This window comes from Nyctereutes procyonoides, unplaced genomic scaffold (genome assembly GCF_905146905.1).
Source record: "Nyctereutes procyonoides isolate TBG_1078 unplaced genomic scaffold, NYPRO_anot_genome, whole genome shotgun sequence".
NCBI lineage: Eukaryota > Metazoa > Chordata > Mammalia > Carnivora > Canidae > Nyctereutes > Nyctereutes procyonoides.
The window spans coordinates 53,141,785-53,165,700 of NW_026575020.1; the positions used below are offsets into that span (position 1 = coordinate 53,141,785).

The 23,916-nt window shown below is 47.3% G+C and overlaps 1 protein-coding gene and 1 pseudogene across 2 annotated transcripts in view; one reads left to right on the top strand and one right to left on the bottom strand.

The window, feature by feature from the left end:
• Positions 1 to 23,916, bottom strand: part of SLC39A11 (solute carrier family 39 member 11) — a 328,560-nt gene that overhangs the window by 133,829 nt on the left and 170,815 nt on the right. For both annotated transcript variants that reach the window (XM_055331675.1, XM_055331672.1), the window contains exon 6: positions 1,167 to 1,337. In XM_055331675.1, coding sequence (XP_055187650.1) covers positions 1,167 to 1,337 — 171 coding nt within the window. The remainder of the gene's footprint in view (positions 1 to 1,166; positions 1,338 to 23,916) is intronic.
• On the top strand, positions 23,303 to 23,401 carry LOC129518208 (U6 spliceosomal RNA; annotated as a pseudogene).

A 23,916-nucleotide genomic window follows, 5' to 3' on the forward strand; every position in this document is an offset into this window, starting at 1 on the left:
TATGACCCCCTCCCCCAGCCAAAAAAAATCTTCATTGCATAAGCAGAAGACTATCCAGCTACCCAAGGAGGAATAAATTGGGTTCGGCCATGGCCTTCGTTCCCACAATATTGAAACCGGAGGGTAGTGGAGCCACATCTACACCAGCTTCGAAGAGAAGAATGTGCCTCTAGCAAGCTTTCTCCGGTTGAGTCACTGCCCCGAAACAGGGTGACGAGTTGGCACTATGATATGCAAAGGGCTCGGATAATATATGACCCAGGGACACTCCCTCAAGGGAGGTTATTCCTAAAACTCGAGTTCTAGCACAACCAGTGATGGATCAGATAGCTGAAGAACTCAAGACTAGGAAGTCACAGCAGAAAGGAAGGACTTGAGTGTTATTAATGCTAATAGCCGCTACCCTTTTCCAAATGCTCATGTGGCCTAAGTACTACACCAAAATCTGGGTCTCTGTGTGTGCGCGCACGTGCTATAGCATCTTATTTAAGTATCAAAATAAATGTAATTCATTTTGCCAATAAAGTCCAGGTTATCTCAGTAGTAGTAGCTTTATGCCCGTTTCACAGATGGGAAAAACAAGGCCCAAAGAGCTTGAGTAGCTTGTCCAGATACGCTAGCAAGTAAGTGGCAGAGCAGGAATTCCAAGATGTGACTCAAGGAGTTCCTGAGGTTCCCTCAATTTGTTGTTCTAAATAATATCTTTATTCTCTTTTATGCTTATCTGTGTTTTCTAGTTACTCCAAATGAAACATTATTTTTGAGTTAGAATGCCAACACATTTTGTCCAATTAAAATAAATCCAAAGATGCAAAGCAAACTACCGCAGCATGCTAAAAAAGGATTCCACTGGGCAAGGGTGTTCCAGACAGGTGCTCCGCAGGAAGAAGGCAGGTAAGGCAACCAACCACCTGTGCCAAACTCTACGGAGCTCACTATTTTAAAAGAGCACTAAAGCAGAACCAGAGACATCCCACACTTATTATACGAGGTGCGCCCCACAGCAATGGCGTGAGTTAAAAATGATGTCAAGAAAGATTTGCATTCTGTCCCTGAGTCTCCCCGCTGCAAAAAGGACCCAAGTCACGGTTGTCGGTGCCCCTCTTCTAGCCAGGCAGCGAGGCTGACAGAGTGACTCCCCCCTCAGGCAGGTGGCCGGACCTCACCTGGAATGTTGTGGATGGTGATGGCCAGGATGAGCAGTGCGATCCTCCTCCAGCTGCCGCTGTTGGGTTGCACCGGGGTCCCCCGTGGAGGCTCAGGGACCGCAGGGCCCTCGGGAAGGCTGGCGGCCACCGTCTTCTTCCTCTGATAGGCCTCACCATTCTCGCTTTTGTCTGAGCAAAGAGAGAGAGGGACAGGGAGAGAGAGTACTTTGAAACTGTGCACCCTGGTCCTTGGGCAGGTAGCAGCGGAAGAAGCTCCCCCCCGCCCCCCGGGAACTGGTCTGCTTCCTAACTTCCTAATGGACCTTCTGTTCCTCTCCTCCTCCCTCCCTTCCTTTGCTTACTCATTCATTCGGCAAACACTCCCTGAATAGTGTTCAGTGCCCAATGTACAGGGACCAGAAAGGATTAAAAAAAAGAAAAAAAAAGATGAAACTGGGGCACCCTAGCAATGCTTACTAAGGAGAAGCGACACTGAGGAGTGATTAGGAGCTCAGGTTCCGGAGCCCGGCAGCTGGGCTCACTCCTGACTCGTCCACTTATCAGCTGTGTGGTGCCCAACAAGCTGTTTACCCTCTCTGTGCCCTAGTTTCCTGAGTCACGAAATGGGATAATGACGGCACCTATCCCATAGGGGAGTGTAAGGATTAAACGAGAGGCCGCAGGCAAGCACTTAGCTGCTACTAAGGGCGCAGGTGTGGACAGTGGTGGCTGTCATACATCGTGGGTGACCCTGCTCTCCTGGTCATGCCGCCTCATGGGGACCCATCCATATGCCAGGCCCAGCCAGTCAGATTCCTTCCCCGGGGATGGGGGTGGGTACTGGAGTGGGGACAGGCCCGGTGATTCGTGTGGATGCTCAGTCCAAAAGGTCATATACCAGCAGCCTGACGTTCCACGCAGGAAGGGCACAAGGAAGCATTGATGAGTGATAGACGGAAGCAGGTGTACCACCCAGATAGACACACAGACAGATGGACAAATGGCAGCCTGGGTGTCACAGGACATTCTGATCCTCACAGGCTGACTAAGGTATCCAGCCAGGATTTCATGAGCTAACTAGCTAACCAGGAAACCCTCCTTGCAAACCTTCCCCTTGGGGATATATTTGAAGGGTGTCGTTTCGTAAGCCCAGGTTATGCCAACTACCCACGGTCTTCTCCTGGGTCATTTGCTCATTCCTAACGGAGGCAAATCGCCTGGGTCTGAGGCCAAGCGCCCAGACTGCGGTGATGCTCAGCATGGGATGCAACGGTGGCTTCCTGGAAGAGCAGAGTCTTGAGCAAATTGCAGAAATGAGGTGGCACGAATGGAAAGGAAAGTCTCTCCACCACGAGTGAGTATAAGAACCCGCACGTCATTAATCAGAGGTCACAGACAGGACACATGAATGTGTTTTTAGGATCCCCATCCTGAGTAAGGCGCCCATTCATCCCAGTTCGGGCCCGCCATCCTGGGGGGATTACGCGTGTCCCTTTTCACTCTCAAAGTACCCCGGTTTGGAAAATAAACAATGTGGCTCCCCCGGCTGTGGGAAACAGCAGAAGCTTGACAGATGCTCTGCTGTGTCGGGAGACACAGTTGTTGAACTGTGGCGGTTCTGCTTCCCTTCTCCATACATTTTCCACTAGCAGAAGAATTCTTGTGTCTAAGCTGGAAGTTGCAGAAAATTTTTTCCCAAAGTCAAATTAAGAAACAACAAGCAACTGTAAGGACCCTGCTGGCCCTGACCAGGGGCCTCTGGAGGTGCCTCTCCTTACTTCTTTGGCGAAAGGTAAGGTAGGGGTGCTCACCCTCTCAGATGCTTTGGTTAAGGACCAGTCTCTCGGGACATCTGGGTGGCTCAGTGGTTGAGCGCCTGCCTTCAGCTCAGGGCATGATCCCGGGGTCCTGGGATCGAGTCCCACATTGGGCTCCACACAGGGAGGGAGCCTGCTTCTCCCTCTGCCTGTGTCTCTGCCTCTCTCTGTGTGTCTCTCATGAATAAATAAATAAAACCTTTTTAAAAAAAGTAAGACCAGTCTCTCCCTACACAAACTTGATCAGGTCTTTGTTGCCCTTTTAAGATGAACTTGCCGAAGTGGACACTCCTTTATATTTCCAAGACAGGGGGGAAAAAAAAAAGCAAAAACAAAAACAAACAAAGCAAAAAAACCCACTTCTTTTGAAAATCATTTTGTCTTTGTTCACTCAAATCCAACAGGTAAGCGTGAAGAGGAAGCAAGTGCCAAAGGGCAGGTTGACTCAGGCTGCCCCAGATCCCAACCTGTTCTCTCTCATGACAACTGAATCTCAGTCCCCAGAGGGAGGAGGCGCCTCCTACGGATCCCCCCAAATGCCAGGAATGCCAGCTGCCCCCAAGTGTCAGAGGCCACAGCTCCCATAACTGGCCTCTGGGGACACTGATGTCTCAGTTGCAAGGTGATTCCTCCCAGACACTATTTGCACAGGATGAAGCTAAACACTCCTTGTGCAGTCTCCACACCATGTGTGTTCGTGTGTGTGGACACACACAAGCACGGGATTGTTCACCTGGCACCCCACATATCACACAGCCGTCGTGCACGTTTGCACACGTGTTTCTCAACACCCACGGGGGGAATTTGTTTACACCTTTTAAGCTGACAATACTCGATGACTCAGGCTGCAGAGGCTGGTCAGAAAACTGAAGTACACGTCTGGGACCTCGAATGCATAAAGGTGCAAGCAAAGCAGGCCCGAGCACCAGCCAGGAACTAAGGCACGGGGTGGCGGAGGGTGCTCGCCTTCCTCCTGGGACAGTCGGAAAACAGCACCAATTCCTTGGGCTTCCTTAGAGCGCACAGACCTGACCTAGCTCTCCAGTGGGAGTTGATGGGGTCGGGGGCGGGGAGGCCGCTCTTCCCTTTGGGATTTTACAATTTAAAAGAGAAGAGACAGGGATGATATGAATAACTCCTTTCAATCTAAGGGCAGAAATGTAGACTCTCCGACAATCTCTGAATTTTGTCAGGGTCACAGAAGGATTGGACTCTGAATCTCCTGCAAATAATGCACAGTGAGCAACGGAGATGGGGGCACCATTAGGGAATTCCGGCGGCATACTAGTGTTTAATAGGAACGACTGAGAAGCAGAAAGAGCTGTTAATGGAAGTAGAGCTGCACATTCCGCCTTGGGGCCCCAGCGTGTGAAAGCTGCTGTTGGTGCCTCCCCTAGTGGGACATGGGCACGGGAGGGGGGCGGTGAACACCTGACATGCTTGTTGAAAGCAAATAAGCCACCATTTGGTAACAGCCTCTAATGAGCCTGCAATGAGGAAAATTAGTCCAAATAAATCACTACAGAGACTACGGATGCCTCCTGAGCAATGAATCTTCTCACCTCTCCTGGCAAGGTGGGTCCAACCACTGCACACCAAGAGTAGAACACCAGTGCCGTGGGCAAAGGATGACCACCTCGTGGAGGCAACTGCCAAGCCCGGGAGGGGGCGATGGGGTGTGCCAGAGTGACAAGAACCTGTGAGATGTGTTGAGAGGGGAAAGGTCTGGACACTTGAAGCAGGAGTTGGCAAAGAGGAAGGACATTTAGAGATGGAACAGCCCATGTCGGTTCAGAAACGAAAAATGGCATCAGTGACATCCAACTAAGCCCTGGTACTAAGAACTTTTCCTCAATCCTTCCGAAGGCCCCACAAAGCAGAGGGTAGTCCCTCTAGCTAATGAGGAGCTTGAAGAGCTAAGAGGTGGAGTTAACTGGTCCCAGGCCCACATCACCTGTCCTAGATGGATTCAGGAGCCAAGCCAGGTCTTTGACTCTAGAAGCGACCTCTTAACCAAGGTCCTGGTGTTGACTAGGGGGCAGAGGGGTAGAATGGTGATCTGCCCCTTTGCCCCCCAAGAAGGGTGGTGAGAGTAGTCACTGCCATGATATTTGGGGGCTTGAAATCCCAGATGTTTAGCTTGGAAATGTTCAGGGTGCAGAGAGGGTCTCATGAGCTTGCAACCCATGACCCCAGAGGTGGGAAAGGCCCAGTGGAAATCTCCTGTTCACAGTCATTACCACTCATAGACAACCTGAAAAGGATGCACGGAAACAGTGTTTCATAATAATAGCTCTACTATTTCCAAGTGTAAAGCAGCTGTAAGTAGAAAATAGTTATTAACATCAAGCAAGGAACACGGGGTTTACAATTCTTTCAGGAAAGTAGAAGAAAAGACTTCAAAGCTCCCCATTATCAAAGGAGTTTTTTTTTTTAATTTAGGCTCCAGCATCTAAGAATCTACACAAAGAAGGGACCCACTGCTGGGGCCAGCTGGTTGTCCCCCAGTTTCATCTTTCCTGGGGAGGCACAGCATTGCTGCATTTGAGAAGGACCGGAGGGGAACAAACAGACCCATCGGAGGCTCACTCTTCCCGCTGAATCACAGGGTGAACTTATGTGACACATTCACACAATCATGCGTGTGATTCTCATCCCAACACATCGTATCATAGAGTAAAGCCACCCCTGGTCTGGCGGGCACAATCTAGGCTACCATCGTGAACCTGTTGCCTTGGGGAGGCCCTGTCCCCCTCAGGGTTTGACCTTCTCTCCAGTGACGCAAAAAGTGCTGACATCTCTAGATCAGTGACACTAAACCATTTTGAGTCAGCAACTGCTTTTGAAAGTAAGGTGGGGGATCCCTGGGTGGCGCAGCGGTTTGGCACCTGCCTTTGGCCCAGGGCGCGATCCTGGAGACCTGGGATCGAATCCCACGTCGGGCTCCCGGTGCATGGAGCCTGCTTCTCCCTCTGCCTGTGTCTCTGCCTCTCTCTCTCTCTCTCTGTGTGACTATCATAAATAAATAAATATTTAAAAAAAAAAAAAGAAAGGTGGAAGCTATGATCCTCTCTCCAGGAAAAAAAAAAAAAAAGAAAAAGAAAAAGAAAAAGAAAAAGAAAAAGAAAAAGAAAAAGAAAAGAAAACAATACGGGGCACCTGGGTGTCTCAGTGGTTGAGCATCTGCCTTTGGCTCAGGGTGTGATCCTGGAGTCTTAGGATCGAGTCCCACATCGGGCTCCCTGAATGGAACCTGCTTCTCCCTCTGCCTGTGTCTCTGCCTCTCTTTCTGTATCTCTCATGAATAAATAAATAAAATCTTTAAAAAAAAATTACGACTTTGAAAAAAATTTTTGAATCCTTCTGGCTTCAAGGACCTCAGACCAAGAACATCATGCGAGGCAAATGCTACATTAACCCTTGTTTTCATAACCCACGGGCCTGGTCCCTGCAGGGACACAGGATGTTTGCTATTCGTCTGATGATGTAACCGGCCAAATCTAATAGGGCCCAATGAAGGAACCTCAGCCCCCAGTGAATGCGGCAACACTAATTAACAGATCACCAGCCATGAGAGCTTTAAAAACATCCCCAAGACATCAATGGAAATGATTTGGTTGGATTAGCACAAATGGGCAAATCCTCCTCTGCTGAGCACAGAAAACTTCAAACCTCTGGAGAAGTGTCTTCTTTCTAAACTCCATTTACAAAACACAAAATGAAGAGTAGTCAGTGGTACTATTTACGATGTACTATACATGCACAAACAAGATCAAAAGCAGGGAGAGGGGAGAATTTATCTATATTTTTTCTTTCTTCTGGTTTCCCAGAGAATCACTGATTTGCGGGAAGAAATTCAATTATCGTCACGAGTGTGACAGTGCTTGTGAAGAATCTGGTTCTGTTTCTTTAATCATTTCTGGGATTAGCATGACTTCCTTTACGTAATTAATGCCGAATGCGAACATGAAATAATGACTCGACATGGGTTAGCATCAACCGTGGCACATAGAGAAGTCAAGGACCATGGAAGCCCTTCCTGACAGTCTGAAAATTTAAGAAGGAGCCAGGTGGTTCTCCCAGTCTTGACAGATGACCTTTCAGCTCAAAGACATCCAGAACTAAAGGCTATGACTGTTTCTAAACCTATCCACACTCATCCATGCTTTTATAAAGTGGTAGACATAACTGGATTAAAGAAAACGTCCCCAATATCCTCACCACACTGATTGTCATTTGTTCCTACCCCTTGTCCAGTTCCTGCACATTCATGTTTTGCATATTTGCAGTCAGTGCAAATGGTGAAGAGAATAGATGGAGGATTGCACTGCCTGCCATAGGATGTGGCTCTGTCAACCATGGGATCAGGGCTCTGCCAACCACAGGATGTGGCTCTGTCAACCATGGGATCAGGGCTCTGCCAACCACAGGATGTGGCTCTGTCAACCACAGGATATGGCTCTGTCAACCATGAGATCAGGGCTCTGCCAACCACAGGATGTGGCTCTGTCAACCATGGGATCAGGGCTCTGCCAACCACAGGATGTGGCTCTGTCAACCACAGGATGTGGCTCTATCAACCATGGGATCAGGGCTCTGTCAACCACAGGATGTGGCTCTGTTAACCAGGGGATCAGGGCTCTGCCAACCACAGGATGTGGCTCTGTCAACCAGGGGATCAGGGATCTGCCAACCATAGGATTGTGGCTCTGTCAATCATTAGCCATAAGGCTTTAGGGGGATGCTGTCTCTGTGCCTCAGTGCTTTTGTGCTAAAATGGGTTTAATACTCATAACTTCTTAGTAAGGTTTCTATGAGAACTAAAATGTGGGTAAAGTGCTTGGCACAGTGCCTGGCACGTAAAAAGCACGATTCATGTCTGCGATTCCTATTGATTACACATCTTAACGTACAGTTTCATATTCTACTTCTTTCACTTGAAACTAGAAATATTTCCTACATATCTCAGCCTCTGTGACTCTAGTGTTTAAAGCCTTGAGGGAATTTTGCTTAGTTCTGAGCCCATCGTTTGCAAAACCATCTCTTTCCATGCAAGTTTGAATGGCCACTCTTACCCAGATGCTAAAAGAGGCAGTGCCCCCGTCTTGCCACACGGGGGCAAACTCCTTCTGCTCCCTCCCGCCCAAGAATGGGCACCGGCCCAGGGAAAGTAACTTCTTGACCTCAGGCGCTCACTGTTTTATGGCTTCATGATTTATATATACCATGGAAGCATAGGGCTGACCTATCCCAGGAAACACCCCAGCATGTGAGGAAGGGTTCCTATCGCAGACAGGGAATCTTTGTGCAATGATCCTTAAATCTTGCACGTGGCCAACTGGTTAGCTAACATTGAGCTGAGGTGGAGCTGTACGGCAGGTGCATTTTACAAATGGCAAATGCAGGGATGTTCCTTTGAAGATAACCATGAAAATCCTCTTCATGTATCCATCGCCCTCTTTCTCCTCTCCACTATCTTTTCAAAGTGATTTAGGCTTCGAGTTCCCAGAAAGAGAGCGGTGTTTGTTGCAATGGTAAAGCAAATTTAATGCTTGGCTTTTGATGTTCTGGGGGAGGGAAGTCTTAGTGGTTTAAGGGAGAAAAAGGATGTTCAAGGGGTTAATCTTGACTCTTCAACATTTTTTTTTTTGCCTCAAATGCCATCTTTAGAACCCTTTGGGCACTTGAGACATGACTCAGCTGTTAGGACGTGGGAAGGTTTGGGTGCTGGAGGCTTGCGATGGAACATGGTCTCTCTTTTGATGGAAATAGGATAGCTAAGATGATGCCCCTGGGAGAAGTTCCCTAGCTTTCCTGAGCCCGCATAAGGCTACTCATCCACGAGTGTCCTTAGATTCTCCAGAAGCCCTTGGAAATGCCAGCATATATGCCGCGAATGTGAAGTCCCTGCATAAAGCCAGCAGTATGCCATTCACTTAAATGGGTGGCTTAGTCTTTTAAGCATCTGCCTTCAGGTCAAGTCACGATCCCAGGGTCCTGGGATCAAGCCCCAAGTCAGGGTCCCTCCTCAGCAGTAAGTTTGCTTCTCCTTCTGCCTCCGCCCCTCCCCCTGTTGCCCATTTAAGAAGTTTGATGGGCTTCAGTAGTCAAGGCAGGGCTGGCCGGCCATTAGACCCACCTCACCATGGGCAGGTGCTCCAAATACCATACTCTTGCCAGTAACCTCATTCTGACTACAAATATGATTGCATGTCAAGGCAACCTTGGAAACCCTAAAAATAAACAGAAGAAAATTTAAATCACACGTGATCACATCACTGTATATATATATATATATATATATATATATATATATATATATGAGTTTGGTGCATTGTTTTCCATGTTTTTTTAAAAGATTTATTTATGTATTTGACAGAGAGAGAGCACAAGCAGGGGGAGTGGCAGGAAGAGGGAGAGGGAGAGGGAGAAGCAGGCGCCCCTCGGAGTAGGGACTTGATCCCAGGACCCCAGGATCATGACCTGAGCGGAAGGCAGAGAGATGCTTTACCGGCTGAGCCACCCAGGCGCCCCCTTCCATGCTTTTTCATATGATTTTACATAACGGAGATATCATATGATACAACTGGAGACTGCTTTTTGTGCTAAATATAACATAAGCATTTCTCCCCTGTGATTGAAAACTCTTACAGGCATTTCAAGCAATACAAATTATTATTTGCATTCCCATACTGTTGGGCATTTAGGCTATTTCTAATTTTATTTCTATAAATATCACTGCAAAACCTTTCACCTGTATAAACAATCAGGAATTTGAACAAAATTCCCAGAAGTGGAAGTGTTGATCAGAGGGCTGTGATACATTTGGCTAATTAATTTCCAGAAAGGCCATGCCATTTACGCTCCAGTGAGTAGAGTTTACAAGTTATCACCACAGCATTTCTTGGTCAGCATGGGTATTTCTCATTTAAAAATAAATATACTCTCTTACAAAGGAAATGACATTTCCCTTAGTTTGTATTTTCTTTGGCTACAGGTGAGGTTGAACATTTTTAAGGATTTTAGGCATATTTCTTTCCTCTTTTGTGAAAGGTCTTAAGTCCAAACAAGGCCTTTTTAATGATACAAGATTAGCTAATTCCTTACAGACATGGGTTATTTTCCTGTGATCCGCTTCTGCTTGTCGACGGCCAATGAGAGCCGCGGGTGTTTTCGCACGCCAGACTGATGTATCCACCTGGCCAACTTGGGGCTCTAGCCTCCATTTTTTTTTCTTAAGATTTGTTTATTTATTTGATAGTGAGAGAGAGAGAGAGAGAGAGAGAGAGAGAGAGAGAGAGAATGCAAGCATGAACAGGGGAAAGTGCAGAAGGAAAGGGAGAGAGAGAATCCTCTAAGCAGACTCCCTAAGCCTGATGCAGGGCTTGATCCCACGACCCTGAGATCATGACCTGAGCCGAAACCAAGAACTGGCTGCTTAACCCACTGAGCCACCCAGGCACCCCTCTAGTCTGCATTTTTAAAAGTTCCTCGATTATTTCTCAAGACAGCATATTGCCTATTAAAAAAAAAAAAGTGCGGGGAGGTCATTTCCTTCGTTTCTGCTCTTAGCTGGTATGGTCCTGAAAGCTACTTTTCTCTCTCAAAATGAAACACCACTTTTTTCTGAAGCAGGGTATGTGAGAGCTTCTCTTACTTCCCTCATCTTCTTTCTATCTAACAACCCCGGGATTCTTGTGAGCAACACTGCAGTTCTGCAAACATTCTATATGAGGCTGTGCAAACTGACCGCACTCTACTCTGGAAGCAGCCACACGCTCAGTGCAAAACTGTCCAAGGAGGCATTGCATGGGTCGGGTGTAATCCAGGGCAGGAAAAGATTCTAATGGAGATGAAGGAAAGCTCATGGAAAGATAACTGAAGCGTTTTTTAGGCTCAGTTACTAATCTCTGAGCAGAGAAGCATCTGGAGTTTAAGAAATATGATGCAAAACTTATTTACAATCTCTGTAACTAGAATAGCTGTCTCCATTTATCATTCTAAAGATCCCGAGCCACACAGTTATCAGAGGGATAAATGCTGCCTGGGTCAGGTGGCTGGTTTGATTATCTTGTCTTTTCAGTCCATCGTTCCCGGGCACTGAAAGTAATCGACGCCTCACCTACGATGCTTACAATTAAGCAAGCAACTGCTTGGCGACAACACAGACACAAACAGATCTGCGTAATTGGTAAAAATTAAATGTACATCAGAAGAAGAGATGGGTTCACTCTTAGCGAAAAGATTTCTCATCTATTAAGCAAACCACTCACTAAAACATGGCTTGTTCCAAATAAAAAGGGAATAATTTCTACTCTTGGTCAAGGGAGCCAAAATCTCTAATTAAAGATTAAAACGTCCACCTACCAGGTCAGCGCTTCTGCTTTGAAGGCACAACCAACCCATTAATCAACATGAACTCATTCCTGGTAAATTGACTGTGGTCTAAAAATAAATCCCAAGTGGGCTCCAGAGCCCTCTCTCTGGCTCTCAGCCCACCCTGCATCATGTGTGTGCTTAGCACAAATGCCCCCGTGGGAAAGAGATCATGATAGCTTTGGGGGAGTCACCAGAGAAAGACATTTGCTGCAAAAAAAAAAAAAAAGTCCCAGCATGGTCATCAGAGCATTTTGGTGAACACCAGTGCTCATCAGAGCTTTGCAAAGGACTCTCAGCCGACCACAGAAAGATGGGAGCCACACACTTCACTGAATGGTTGTCACTTATCAAATCAGGGAGGAGGTGTCCAGGAGAATAGCACCCATTTCAGGGCTCATGTCCAACAGCCAATATTAACCTAATAGTTGTTGGGCTTACCTTCCCCCTTTGAGGAAATGCTGTTATATCATCCTCTCTAATTCTGAGGATGAAGATTACTACCCTAGACCACTGTATCTCCAAGTTGGAGGAAAGACCATCCATCACTGGGTCACGGTGGGAGATTATAAAACACCAACTCCTGGAGCCCATCCTGGAGCTCCTTTTTTTAATTTTTTTAAAATTTTTATTTATTTATGATAGTCACAGAGAGAGAGAGAGAGAGAGAGAGAGAGGCAGAGACACAGGCAGAGAGAGAAGCAGGCTCCATGCACTGGGAGCCCGATGTGGGATTCGATCCCGGGTCTCCAGGATCGCGCCCTGGGCCAAAGGCAGGCGCCAAACCGCTGCGCCACCCAGGGATCCCGGAGCTCCTTGATCAGAACCTGTGGGAGGGGGCCCCGGGAATCTGCCATGTGCTCTCTCTCACCCTCACCCCCAAGGTGATTCTGATATAGATTGAATTTTGAAAATTAATGGTTTAGATCGCATAAGTACTACTTAATCCAGGTATACTTCCTCACTCTCTACATTTACATCACTCCAAATATTACTGCCCAGTTAGATATCTCCAGGTAATACACAGGGATAGACTGGATCCTTAGTCCTATCTGGGGACCTAAGAATACATATGACTCTGCCAAACAGTGGGGAAGGCAAAGGAATTTAAGACTAGAAGGTGAAAAGTCATCATATTGTCTTGATAGAAAGCTTCGTCTCCTTCTTAACAAATGACAATCCTATTTTTGAGAGGATATGGTCCGTTGTCATAAGGAAAGACAACCACCAGCCAAAGAATTGAGAGAAAAATTAATTCCCTAAAATCAAGGTACCTTCTCATCTTCCCTGGGTCTCTGTGGGGTCCCTGTAGGGTCATTGCAGGGTCTCTGTGGGGTCTATGCAGGGTCTATGTAAAGTCTATTAGGGTCTATGGAGGGTCTCTGTCGGTCCCTGTAGGGTCTATGCAGGGTCAATGCAATGTCTCTGTGGGGACTATGTTGAGTCTATACAGGGCCTATGTAGGGTCTATGCAGGGTCTCTGTGGGGTCTATGCAGGGTCTGTATAGGGTCTCTGTAGGGTCTATGCAGGGTCTCTGTAGGGCCCATGCAGGGTCTAGAAGGGTCTCTGTGGGGTCTATGCATGGTTTATGCAGCACCTCCATAGGGTCCCATAGGGTCTATGCAGGGTCTACACAGAATCTATGTCTACATAAATCCTCCGTCTTTTTATATCTCCAACTTCCTCTCTTGTCCTAGGATTTAGTCACCAGGAACCGAACGTGACCCTAACAAGGAACGCTGTCAGCTGCTATAGCCAAGACAGCACACATGTGCCAGGGCTAAGAGCACTACAGTCCACAAACTACTAGAGGAAACAAAATCTTCCTCTTGCCACAGGCCATGCAACTGAATGGAAAACACAGTGCGAATCAAAGTTCCCGTGAGACTCACATTGCACAAATATTTCTGGCTTGAGGGATTTTCTTTCTTTTCAGGATACAAACAGTTGACCCTGGCATGCAGGGTAATCATGGGAGATAACAACACGGAAAGGAAAAGATAAGCATAAGTCTGAGGATTTATGGTTTGTTGTCTTTATTACCAGAAGGTCAGAGAGCCGAGACTTTACCTGAACGCTAGGGAGAATTTAAGTCCACGTCCATGTTCAACAGGGAGAGTCTATCAGGCACAGGCCTCAGTGAAGGGCAACAGAAGCCATGTCAATTAACCAGAAGTACAGGAGGAGGGGGACTCATGGAACCAACCCCAGAAGGCCACAGTATCCACCCTGGCACCCCGACAGAGCTAAGGGAGACCAGGACTCCTACTCCACCAAAATGCCACCACATACCCCTGTGGCAGCACTTCTGTCCTTAGTGCTGGCCATCAAATGCCCCAGCTTAGGTCCCTGGCACTGAATGCTAGTCAGTCCTGCCAGAATGTCTTTGCTATCAGGCCCAACCGACTGGCCAAGCCAAGGTCAGCTCTAGCTGCAAGAGAGGCTGGAAGCCCAACTTCTATCCTGAGAGATAGGCTCTGTCTTCCACCAAGACTCCCAAAATTGGAGGAAGGGAGATTCCCAAACATAGTCAAGGAGTTCAGAAGCTAAGCTGCTGGAGGGGGAGAAGGAGGAAGAGAGGGGAGGAAGAAGTAGGGAAGACTACCACAGGGGAGCCTTACCCACATCCTTGGACACCCATGTCTTCAATACACTGGTCTATATGAAATTGGCACCAAGCTTCCTGCTCTCTTTAGAAAGCCACAATTAAATGAATTAAACCATGGCATAGCATTCTCAGGTCAACTCTATCCCCAGTTTTCTGTATATAACCTTACACAAGTCCCAACCTCTAAAGGTCTTAGCTTCTTCCAATGGTATATGAGCTCACTCGGTAAACTTCAGGGCTCCTTCCAGCGCCGAGTCTAAGCTCTGCCACAGCTGACCTCCATGATCACTCATCCAGGGTGAGCAGGAGTGAGAGAGGCTATTTCTAGTGCAAGAAACTCCCCAAGATGAGCTTCAGGGGACGGCACGTTTGAACTGTTCATAAAATGAGAACATTCAGTACGTGAGGAGCAAACTCATTTGCCCAGAATCGACTGCTCTTTGTACCCTAAAATGAAAAGCAGTATTTTCCCCCTTTAAATGTATAAAATATTCTCTGACAATACAGGAACTCCCCATACGTTATAGGAAATGCAGAAAATACTGATGAGGGCAGAAGGAAACTAAATAAAAAAATCCTTCACTGCCCAGAGAGGACCACCTTCATAAAAATCCTGACAATCCTCTTTATATTTATACTGTATCCGTAGAGATGAGACACACATATTTAGGTGGATCTTGCAGTTCTGAAATGTGACTTCACGTAGCAGTCAAGTGCGAATATACTCCAGATCATAATACGTTCTCCCACATAATGGCTCTCAACCAAATTTCCACGACCTGCTAGAGGTAAGGTGGGGAATAGTGTAGGATTTCCAGTAGCCCAGCAGAGAACCAAGAATATACACTCAAGATTTGTTTATTAGAAGAGATGGGTTGAGACGTCTGGGTGGCTCAGCGGTTTGGCGCCTGCCTTCAGCCCAGGGCATGATCCTGGAGACCCGGGATCGAGTCCCACAATAGGCTTCCTGCATGGAGCCTGCTTCTCCCTCTGCCTGTCTCTGCCTCTCTCTCTGTGTCTCTCATGAATAAATAAAATCTTTAAAAAAGAAAAAAAAAAAAAAAGAAGAGATAGGCTGATTGTCCTAATCATTTCAAAGTCCAACACAACCAGTTACCTTCCAGGTCTCCAGTGAGCTTTGGGGCAGAGAGTAATAAAAGCTAGCCGGGCAGGAATTATAAGCAGGCACTTTACAATTGGCTAAATGTTGGTTGTTGAACTTGTGAGGGTCAATATTTATTGTTCTGAGACTTCCGTGATATAAATGTTATCTTCGGGGTGGTTTCTGAGCCTTTCCTTCTTCAGGCTCAATTTAAATGCTATATTAGAAAGCACCTGGGTGGCTCAGTGGTTGAGCGTCTGCCTTCAGCTCAGGGCGTGATCCCGGGGTCCTGGAATCCAGTCATGCATGGGGCTCCCCGCAGGGAGCCTGCTTCTCCCTCTGCCTGTGTCTCTGCCTCTCTCTGTGTGTCTCATGAATAAGTAAATAAAATAAAAAATAAAAAAAAGAAAGAACATGTACATGGTGGTGTGCAGGGGTGAGGGGGGGTGGAGTTTCCTCTGCAGCCTGGCCTCCATGATTTTTAGCCATTTTCTCATGTATCTACTTGCTTAACTGTCTGTGCGCATGTCTACCACCTGCTGGGTCTGTGAGCACCGTGAGGGCCTGAGTCCATCTTGCTTGCAATTGTGTCTACAGTGCCAAGCGCAGTGCCTAGCACAGAGGAGGTACTTAATATTTGTGGAATTTGAATTTAAATATTTGTGAAATGGATAATGGAAGCCAACGGTGCTCTTTCCCAAAAAGATGCCCACACGTCTACACAGAGCATTTTGTGCATATTTTCAGAGTTTATGGTTTTATTTAAGGTTAAGACCCTCGTTCTGAAACATCCTATCCATTGACAGACCAGCATTTATTTATCCAAATGCCTATCATATGGACACACATCTCGAGGGTCAGCGAACTTTTTTGGTAAAGGTCCAGATAATAAATACTTTAGACTTTGTAGGTCATTCCATCTTTCTGGCAAACTACTCAGCTCTGCCGTTGGAGCACCAGGGAGGCCAAGACAATATATAAAGGAGTTGGTATGTCTGTGTTCCAGTAAAACTCTTTTCACAAAAACACGTAGCAGGTCAGATTTAGCCTGCAGGCTGTCCTCTGCTGGCCGCTGATACAGACTATTAAAAGCAGGATTTTTAAGACTTCTTTAAGATTCATATCTCTTGGTCATCAGTGGCCCTCATGAGAATTGTTCCAAAGCCTTTCTGTTCCCCAAGGGAGTTAATTATCTGGCTCCACCCAGCAGCTGGTGTGGATAATCCAGCTACGTGTGAATCACCACGGAAGTCACTGGTCAGCTTGGCTAACTCGAAAGAAGGGTCCAGAGAGTGACCACCAAGACAGAATGCCATATCCTATGGGGAAGGCCCCCTCGTGGTGTCCATGCAATGGTTTGCCTTGACCTTTGCAAGCATTATCTGTCCTCTTCCCCAAAACTCTGAGCTTTGCATGACCCATCCGGACCAGCCTGGCTGGAAAAACCAATGGACCAACCTGAGTTCAGTGCACCTGGATTTCCAGGAAACACTGTGCAGTGGGTGGAACCAGACAAATCTCACTGTAGACTATTTCTGCAGACTATTAGAGGTACCTCCTAACAGAAGACACTACTTTCACCTCATCCTCACCAGGGGACAAAGAAAAGAAAAAAGAGGAGGGAAGAGCAGTTCCATGGGCTGTAGATGACAACCCAAAGAAAGGACAATCTAACTCTCAGAGGCTCATGTGATCACCAACCCTGCTGTGACACAGGGCGGCCCAAGAGGAGGACCTCAGGACATTGCCTCAGGACCTCCTCTCCCTCCCTGATTCAGGTTCAACTATCACTAACTTCCTATTCTGCACCACACAAGACCCCATATGTATGGCTACCTGGAGAAATTTCAGCTTTTTTTTTTTTTAAGACTGATTGATTGATTGGTTGGTTTATTCATGAAAGACACAGAGAGAGAGAGGCAGAGACACAGGCAGAGGGAGAAGCAGGCTCCCTGCGGGGACCCCAATGCAGGACACGATCCCAGGACCCCAGGATCATGCCCTGAGCCAAAAGCAGATACTCAACCACTGAGCCACCCAGGTGCCCCAACTTTTTATCTTCTTTAATTCTAGAAACAACCCTTTCAAATCCTATGTTACGGGTAAGGAACTGGTTAGCTCAGCGACCTACCTCAACATTCTCCCTTTCAACTAGCTGCCTGGCCATTCTTCCCAGCTCTGCCTCCTTCATGGAACTGACTGGTCTACTCCTTGTTGGGTGGTGTATGAAATACTTCTTCCCCATTCCTGTTTCCATGAGGAGGGACTTGCCCCTAAATACGTCTGGTCTTTTGTTCCACACTCCAGACCTCCCCATGGAGACAGTGAGTTTCTTGAGAGATGAATGTGAGGGCCATGGTGCCCCACTTCTGGCCTAGGCCTCTATGCTATGAGGTTCAGGAGTCCCCTCGTGTATCTGTGAGTTGGTGGGTAAATTGGCCTAATTTTGCAGTCCACCTTCACAAATCCCACTCTGATATACATCAAAGCTGTGGCTTCTAAGCCAATCTTCACTGGTAACAAGGGTTTTTATTCCCCTCTGCCTCCACTCCATCTTAAAGTGGATTCAGAGCTCAGACAGTGAAGGCTGGGTGTTTGGCCTGAAGTCTCTGTAAACCCAACTGCTGACCCCAAGCCTGACTGAGGCTGCAGAGCACAGTGGTCAGTTCAGAGGCTGAACTGTATGATTCAAGCCAGCCAGTCAGAGCCCTTGGTCTGCAGAGCCCATGGACCTTGGCCCTCCCTATGTAGGCCTGAGGCCTGTTCCTGTAGCTCCCACACCCCCCGATTCCATGAGCTCTCAGTACCTCTCCCTACTAGTGAGCAACTCAAAGCAGATTTGGCTTCGGCTAGTTGAGTTGCTTCCTGCCACCAGCAATCAACAGAAGTCTGACTGAAATAGGGAGCCCTCGGCTACTGAGTGATCCTGGGGATGATCCAGCTGTAAAGCAGCAGGACGGAGTCCCACCCTGAGCTCCTGATTATGAGTTTAGGCCTGGTTCCAGCCGTTCCCATCACCACGATCTATCCTCCAGCAGAGCCTCCACCTCCACTAAAAACCCAAAGCCCCTCGACCTACTCATTGCCCAGAGCATTTGGGGCAGAAAGTCTCCTTCGACCATGCAGGTGTCTCAGGATGCACCCAACCCCTGTGCCTGCTGCAGCTTCAGAGCTCCCTGTGCTTGCTCGCAAGCAGAGACAGGAAGAGGTTTTGGGAGGATGCACCTGCTGGAGGAGACTTGTTGCTGGGGAAGTCTCCTAAAAGGACTGGACTGGAGCTTCCAGAAACAGGGCTCAGGTTGGAAACACCTGAAAATTTTTAAAAAGCCAGATTCCCAGTCTTGGCAGCAGACCTAGCAGGTATGCGCCTCCCAGGGAGGAGGCTGCCAGTGAGTGTCCCCGAAGCTCTGGGGTGGGGGCTGATGCAGCTGGTACCCCCCACTGGCTGGCCCTAGAGAACCATTGGGTCACATAGCAACAGTATCCTTCCCAGCAACAGGCTGTGAGAATGCCCCATTTCGTCAGCCCCCATGCTGTCAGGCACCCTTCCAAGACCCCCCTGGGCAGAGCGCTCCTGATAGCCTCTGCTCTTCAGCACCTCGTATTTTCCTAGCCCTGCTTCCCCCTGGTCTCTGCAAGAACCCTGCTATTCCAAATTAATTGGCCAGTTTCAGGTGACTGTTAGTGCCATCCTCTTTATACTTCACCCCAGGCTGCAAAATGGAGCAGACATTCAAGGGTCAAGAGGACTCACTTGAACTTGACCTACAGGCTCAGACTCGGGGCCACCCTCTCACCTAGTGCAAATCCCCACTTCCCTACACGGTCCTCTGGTCATGAGTGCTGGCCACGTTAACCACTCAGCCTAAGAAAGCAGCCCATCTTCTCAACACAGCCAGTCCTGGTCCTTGGCCACTCACATTTCAACTCGGTCCAGAAGCCCATCCAGACATGAGCAGGTTCAGGAGTCTAGGAGAAGGCCAGCGTGTCCAAGTAGGCACCGTGTCGTCCTATGCTGTCCTCTCCTTTGCCTTGAGAAAGCCCACCCTGGCCAAGACTGAAGCCTCCTAGACACTGGTCAGATTCGAGAAGAGCCACGTGAAGAATAACAAAGGCATTATTTGGAGGTGGGACAAGTGGATGAATTGCTTCTTAGCAGATGAGCTTACTATCCAGGAAGACGTTCCAACAGACAGAGGGTGGGAGGGCGAGAGCAAATGACACAGCACCCCACAGGGACCAGCAGAGAGAGTCTCTTGTCTCGGGGGAGAGGATGGGTGGTGGCAAAGTATCTTTGGCCACAGAACCTGCACAGGGCAGAAGCACCTGTATTCTTACAGGTGAAGAAGAACCTCTGTTGTTAGAGTAGCCCTTCAAATCTAGAAAGGTGAAGCCACGTCAAGGACATTCATGGGCTGGGTGGGCTGATTTCCCATCAGCCTGGGCTTATAAGAGCTAAGATTCCCACATCACTGAGATGCGAATAATTTACACATTATGTAAATGCAGCTAAACGTGTGTCTCTGAAAGTCTGTTTTCTTAATTAGTTAATTATTTTCCAAGCAATATTCTCATGCTATTAATCTGCTCAAGAAACATTTCAGATAGAGTGCAAAGGTAAACCAGCACAGCCACCGACTCTGTGAAAAAAAAAAACAGGGATCCCTGGGTGGCGCAGCGGTTTGGCGCCTGCCTTTGGCCCAGGGCGTGATCCTGGAGACCCGGGATCGAATCCCACGTCGGGCTCTCGGTGCATGGAGCCTGCTTCTCCCTCTGCCTGTGTCTCTGCCTCTCTCTCTCTCTGTGTGTGACTATCATAAAAAAAAAAAAATTAAAAACAATAAAAAATAAAAAAAAACCCAGCTCTACAAGAATGGGGACCCAACCAATACAGAAAAGCCACTCTCCCAGACCCATGGGTGCCCTTCACACGCACAAAAAAGAACACAGGTCACACAGTATTTAGGTAAACTTCGGCCAAGTTTACCACAGGTGGGGGGGATGGGCTGGGAAGAGAAAAACCTGCTGGTGCCGTCAGAGGGGCACATGGCAAACATGCCCGGCAGCCCTGGTACTGGTCTGCTACCTCTGCCACCAACTCCCTGTTCACCAGATCAGTAAAAGTGATTCGGACACGGAAGCCACCTCGCCAGGAATAATGGGGAAGAAAGCTGCAAGCGGTATGAGTCCCTGATGTTTTCCTTTTATTCGCCTTTTTGGCATGTGCATGGGTGTGCACGGGTGTGTGTGTGTGTGCATGTGTGTGTGTATGAGAGAGAGAGAGACAAAGGGAATATGCACATGTGTGCCCACAAAATTATCACCAATTTATTTGATTGGAGGTGGTCCGGTAGTTTTTCCCAATCCTCCCCTGGGGATGGACGATCAGAGATGCCAGGGTGGTGTGGGCAGGGAGGGGCAAGGTCGACACAGTCTAAGTGGCTGGCAGGCTGGCTGGGGGCATCCTTTCCATGCGGTGACACTCTCTGGCACATTCCTGTTTTCTTACCTCTCCAGGCTTTCCTCTTTCCATTTTCTCCCAGAGCAATGACACAGAGGACTCTTGGTGTCACGGCATGAGAAGGGAAAGGAAGGATGGTTTTAGGGAATCGAGAACCCGCATTCCCAGCCCAACCATTTCCTGCTTATGTGTCTCTGGAGCTGTCACTTGGTACCTACCCCCTGTAACTCAGTTTCCATGTTTGCCACTTGGGGAGCTAAATTACCTGCCCTAAGGGACTATCGTGGGGCGTAGATGAGAGTGGGCACGGGCCTCCTTGGCTGGCATGCTTCGAGCAGGACACAACGCATACTTTCGTGGTTCCCGCAGTGAGCTTGTATTGAATTTACACAAATATAAAAAGAAAGGCTAATGGCGTGCTTGGTGTACACTTAATCCGTTCTTAACTAAAATCCAAAAGGGCAGGAGGCCGTGAGGAGGGGAGAAAAAAAATTAGATCATGATAGGATTTGGTGCAGATTTTTCAAATACCTTCAGATCCCCATACTCTGTGCTTGCGGAGTAGAGCCGTGCTCTGGCTGTACTGGGAGTGCTTTTTAAGATTCAGTCATGTTGACATTTTCAACTTTCACAAAGGGTCACCAGCTGCTAAAGATAATAGAGATGTTCCATCAATATAAGGAGAGGGCTGGTGCCCTTTAGGGTGGTCCATTCTGCTTTGGAATACAAAGTAATTTCCTCCTTTTCCTTCCTTCCTTCGTTCTTTCTTTTTTTGAGTAGCAGATTTAGTCATCTAATGTAGTTTACTTAGACTAAGATTAACACCAGTTTGCACTTCCTAAAAAAATGTTACAACCAAAGAGATGGGAATAAGGTAGGTTGCTAGCATCCCTAAAGTGTGCTGGATGATTACTTATAATCTATCCATAGAGAGACAGACTGAGAGATGAACTGTGCATGCACGTACATAGATACATACATGATCTGTACACTATAAGTATTGTGTATTCAATGCTATTTCATTAAGCCATTATATTTCCATTTCTAAATTTAACATCTTTAAAAATCATAGACACGTAATTTTTAGAAATTCACCTTGGAAACGGAAACATAATGATTTTGGTGAAATAGCATCTGACAGCTAATTGCTGAGAATAATGAGCACCATTCTTTACTCCCTAGACTTGCCATCAACAGAAGTAAGAAGGGGAATGACCAGGAGGAAATTTATTTTGTCTTCTTTTTTTACAATAATTTTTTTTAATTTAAATTCCATTACCCAACATATAGTACATCATTAGTTTCAGATGGGAAATTTGGTTTCTGGAAACCAATGCAGCTCCCTAGAGGAAGATACATCTCTTTCTCTACCAATTTTTAAAAAGACTTATTTATTGGGGGTCACTGGGTGGTTCCATTGGTGAAGTGTTCACCTTTGGCTCAGTTCATGATTCCAGGGTCCTGGGATCGAGTCCCATGTCAGGATCCCTGCTCAGTGGGAGACCTGCTTCTCTTCTCCCTCTCCCTCTGTCTGCCTCTCCCCCTGCTTGTGCACACATGCTCTCTCTGCCAAATAAATTTTAAAAAAAAAAAGATTTTTTGTTAATCTTAGAGAGTGAGAGCGCACAAGCAGGAGAGGCAGATGAAGAGGGAGAGAGAATCCCAAGTGGACTTGATGCTGAATGCAGAGCCTGACTCAGGGTTCGATCCCAGGACCCCTAGATCACCACCCTAGCCAAAACCAAGAGTTGGATTCTTAACCAACTGTGCCACGCAGGTGCCCCTCTACCATTTTGGTTAGGATTTGAGGGCTACCACATCTTCAAAGGGTGGCTGTCCTTGTGTAAGGACCCCAGGGGGGGCACTACGTCCAGATGCCCAGCTCCCTTGGGGGATGCCCCAGGTGGACCCCAGTGTGGGAAGCTTAGTTCCTGAGCCCTCTGCCTTCTGAGGCAGAAGAGATGGGTCAGATAGGACAGAAGACTGATGGGCAAAGCTATCTGTACTGATGTAAGGTCGCTCGGAGCCAAAAAGCAAAGCAAAAAAACCAAACCAAACAAAAAAAACACCTGGTTCTGAGATACCAGGAATAAAAACCCTGGGATGTCACATGGAGTGGGGCTTACCTGTAGGATCAGTGCCACCCTCATGTTCAAGGGTGACCTCACTTGGTGAAATGATAAGATTAAATGCAGCAGAGCAGAAATGTCTGCCAGGCTGGGAACGGACCTTTTCATGCTGTCCTACTCAGACAGCAACCACAAGGGACACGTGAAGAATGGCTTGGTCTCTAGTGGGAAAACAAATGCCATCCAGGTTCAGAAAAAGGGAGACACGTGGCTGGCGATTGCTCTGTATTCCTTCAGCTTCTGCGAAAAGCAGAAACGCCTTGCTGAAAATGAAGGCTTCAGAAAGACAGACTCTCCAAGCAACATCCAGATTATGATGGACCATGAATGTAAAAAAGGATTGACGTCAAAGAGGGTTGGAAGGTGGAGTTCCAGTTATCTCAACCCACATGGGAGCTCTTACTACACAGGACACAGGGAGGTGCGGGACCGAAGCAATGCACATGCATGCGTGTGTGTGTGTGTGCATATGTGTGTGTGCAAGTGTGTGTGCGCGTGTTTGTGTGTTGGGAGCTGTCTGGGAGCAGCTGGATGGTAGACGACCCTAATTGAGCCCTGGCCAAGTGTATAGTCTTCCACAGTGGTTCTCAAACTTGACATGCAAAACTACGTGCATATATATATATATATACCCAAACAAACGAATAAATAAATAAATCAGCTCATTTCGATAGTGTGTATAGTAAAACTGGAAAGATACCAAGAAGATGGTCCCTGTCCAAAGATGACACCCAAAATGGTGAAGCATTCCATATTTTTCAGAGAAGCGTTTACTGATCAATGGGCATAACCTTTCAGTTAAGCAAGATGAATCAGTTGTAGACATCTGCTGCACGACATCGTACCAAAGTCAACGATAATGGATTACATGCTTCGAAATTTGTTTAAGAAGGTGGATCTTGGGTTATAATAAAATAAAATTTAAAAAATATGTATGACCTAAATGACTTTTACAAAAATCACATTAAAAAAATTTTTTTAAAGTGTAGTTTCTTGGAACTTCTGGGAGAACCCAAGCAGGGCTCAGGAGTCTGCAGGTGTGACAGGCACTCTAGGGAATATAATTTAGAGGAGAAAGAAGGATCCAGAAAAATACAACGGAAACCCATTGAGAATGAACTCCCAATTTGTCATGTCTAGCCCAGATCTCTAGGCAAGTGTTTACTGGCAATCTTTACTTGGGCTTTTACATTTTGCTCACCTTGCACCAAAGCAAACACATCACCTTATGCCCAAAGCGTGTTCCTCCTCTCGTACTTTCTTTCTTTCTTTTT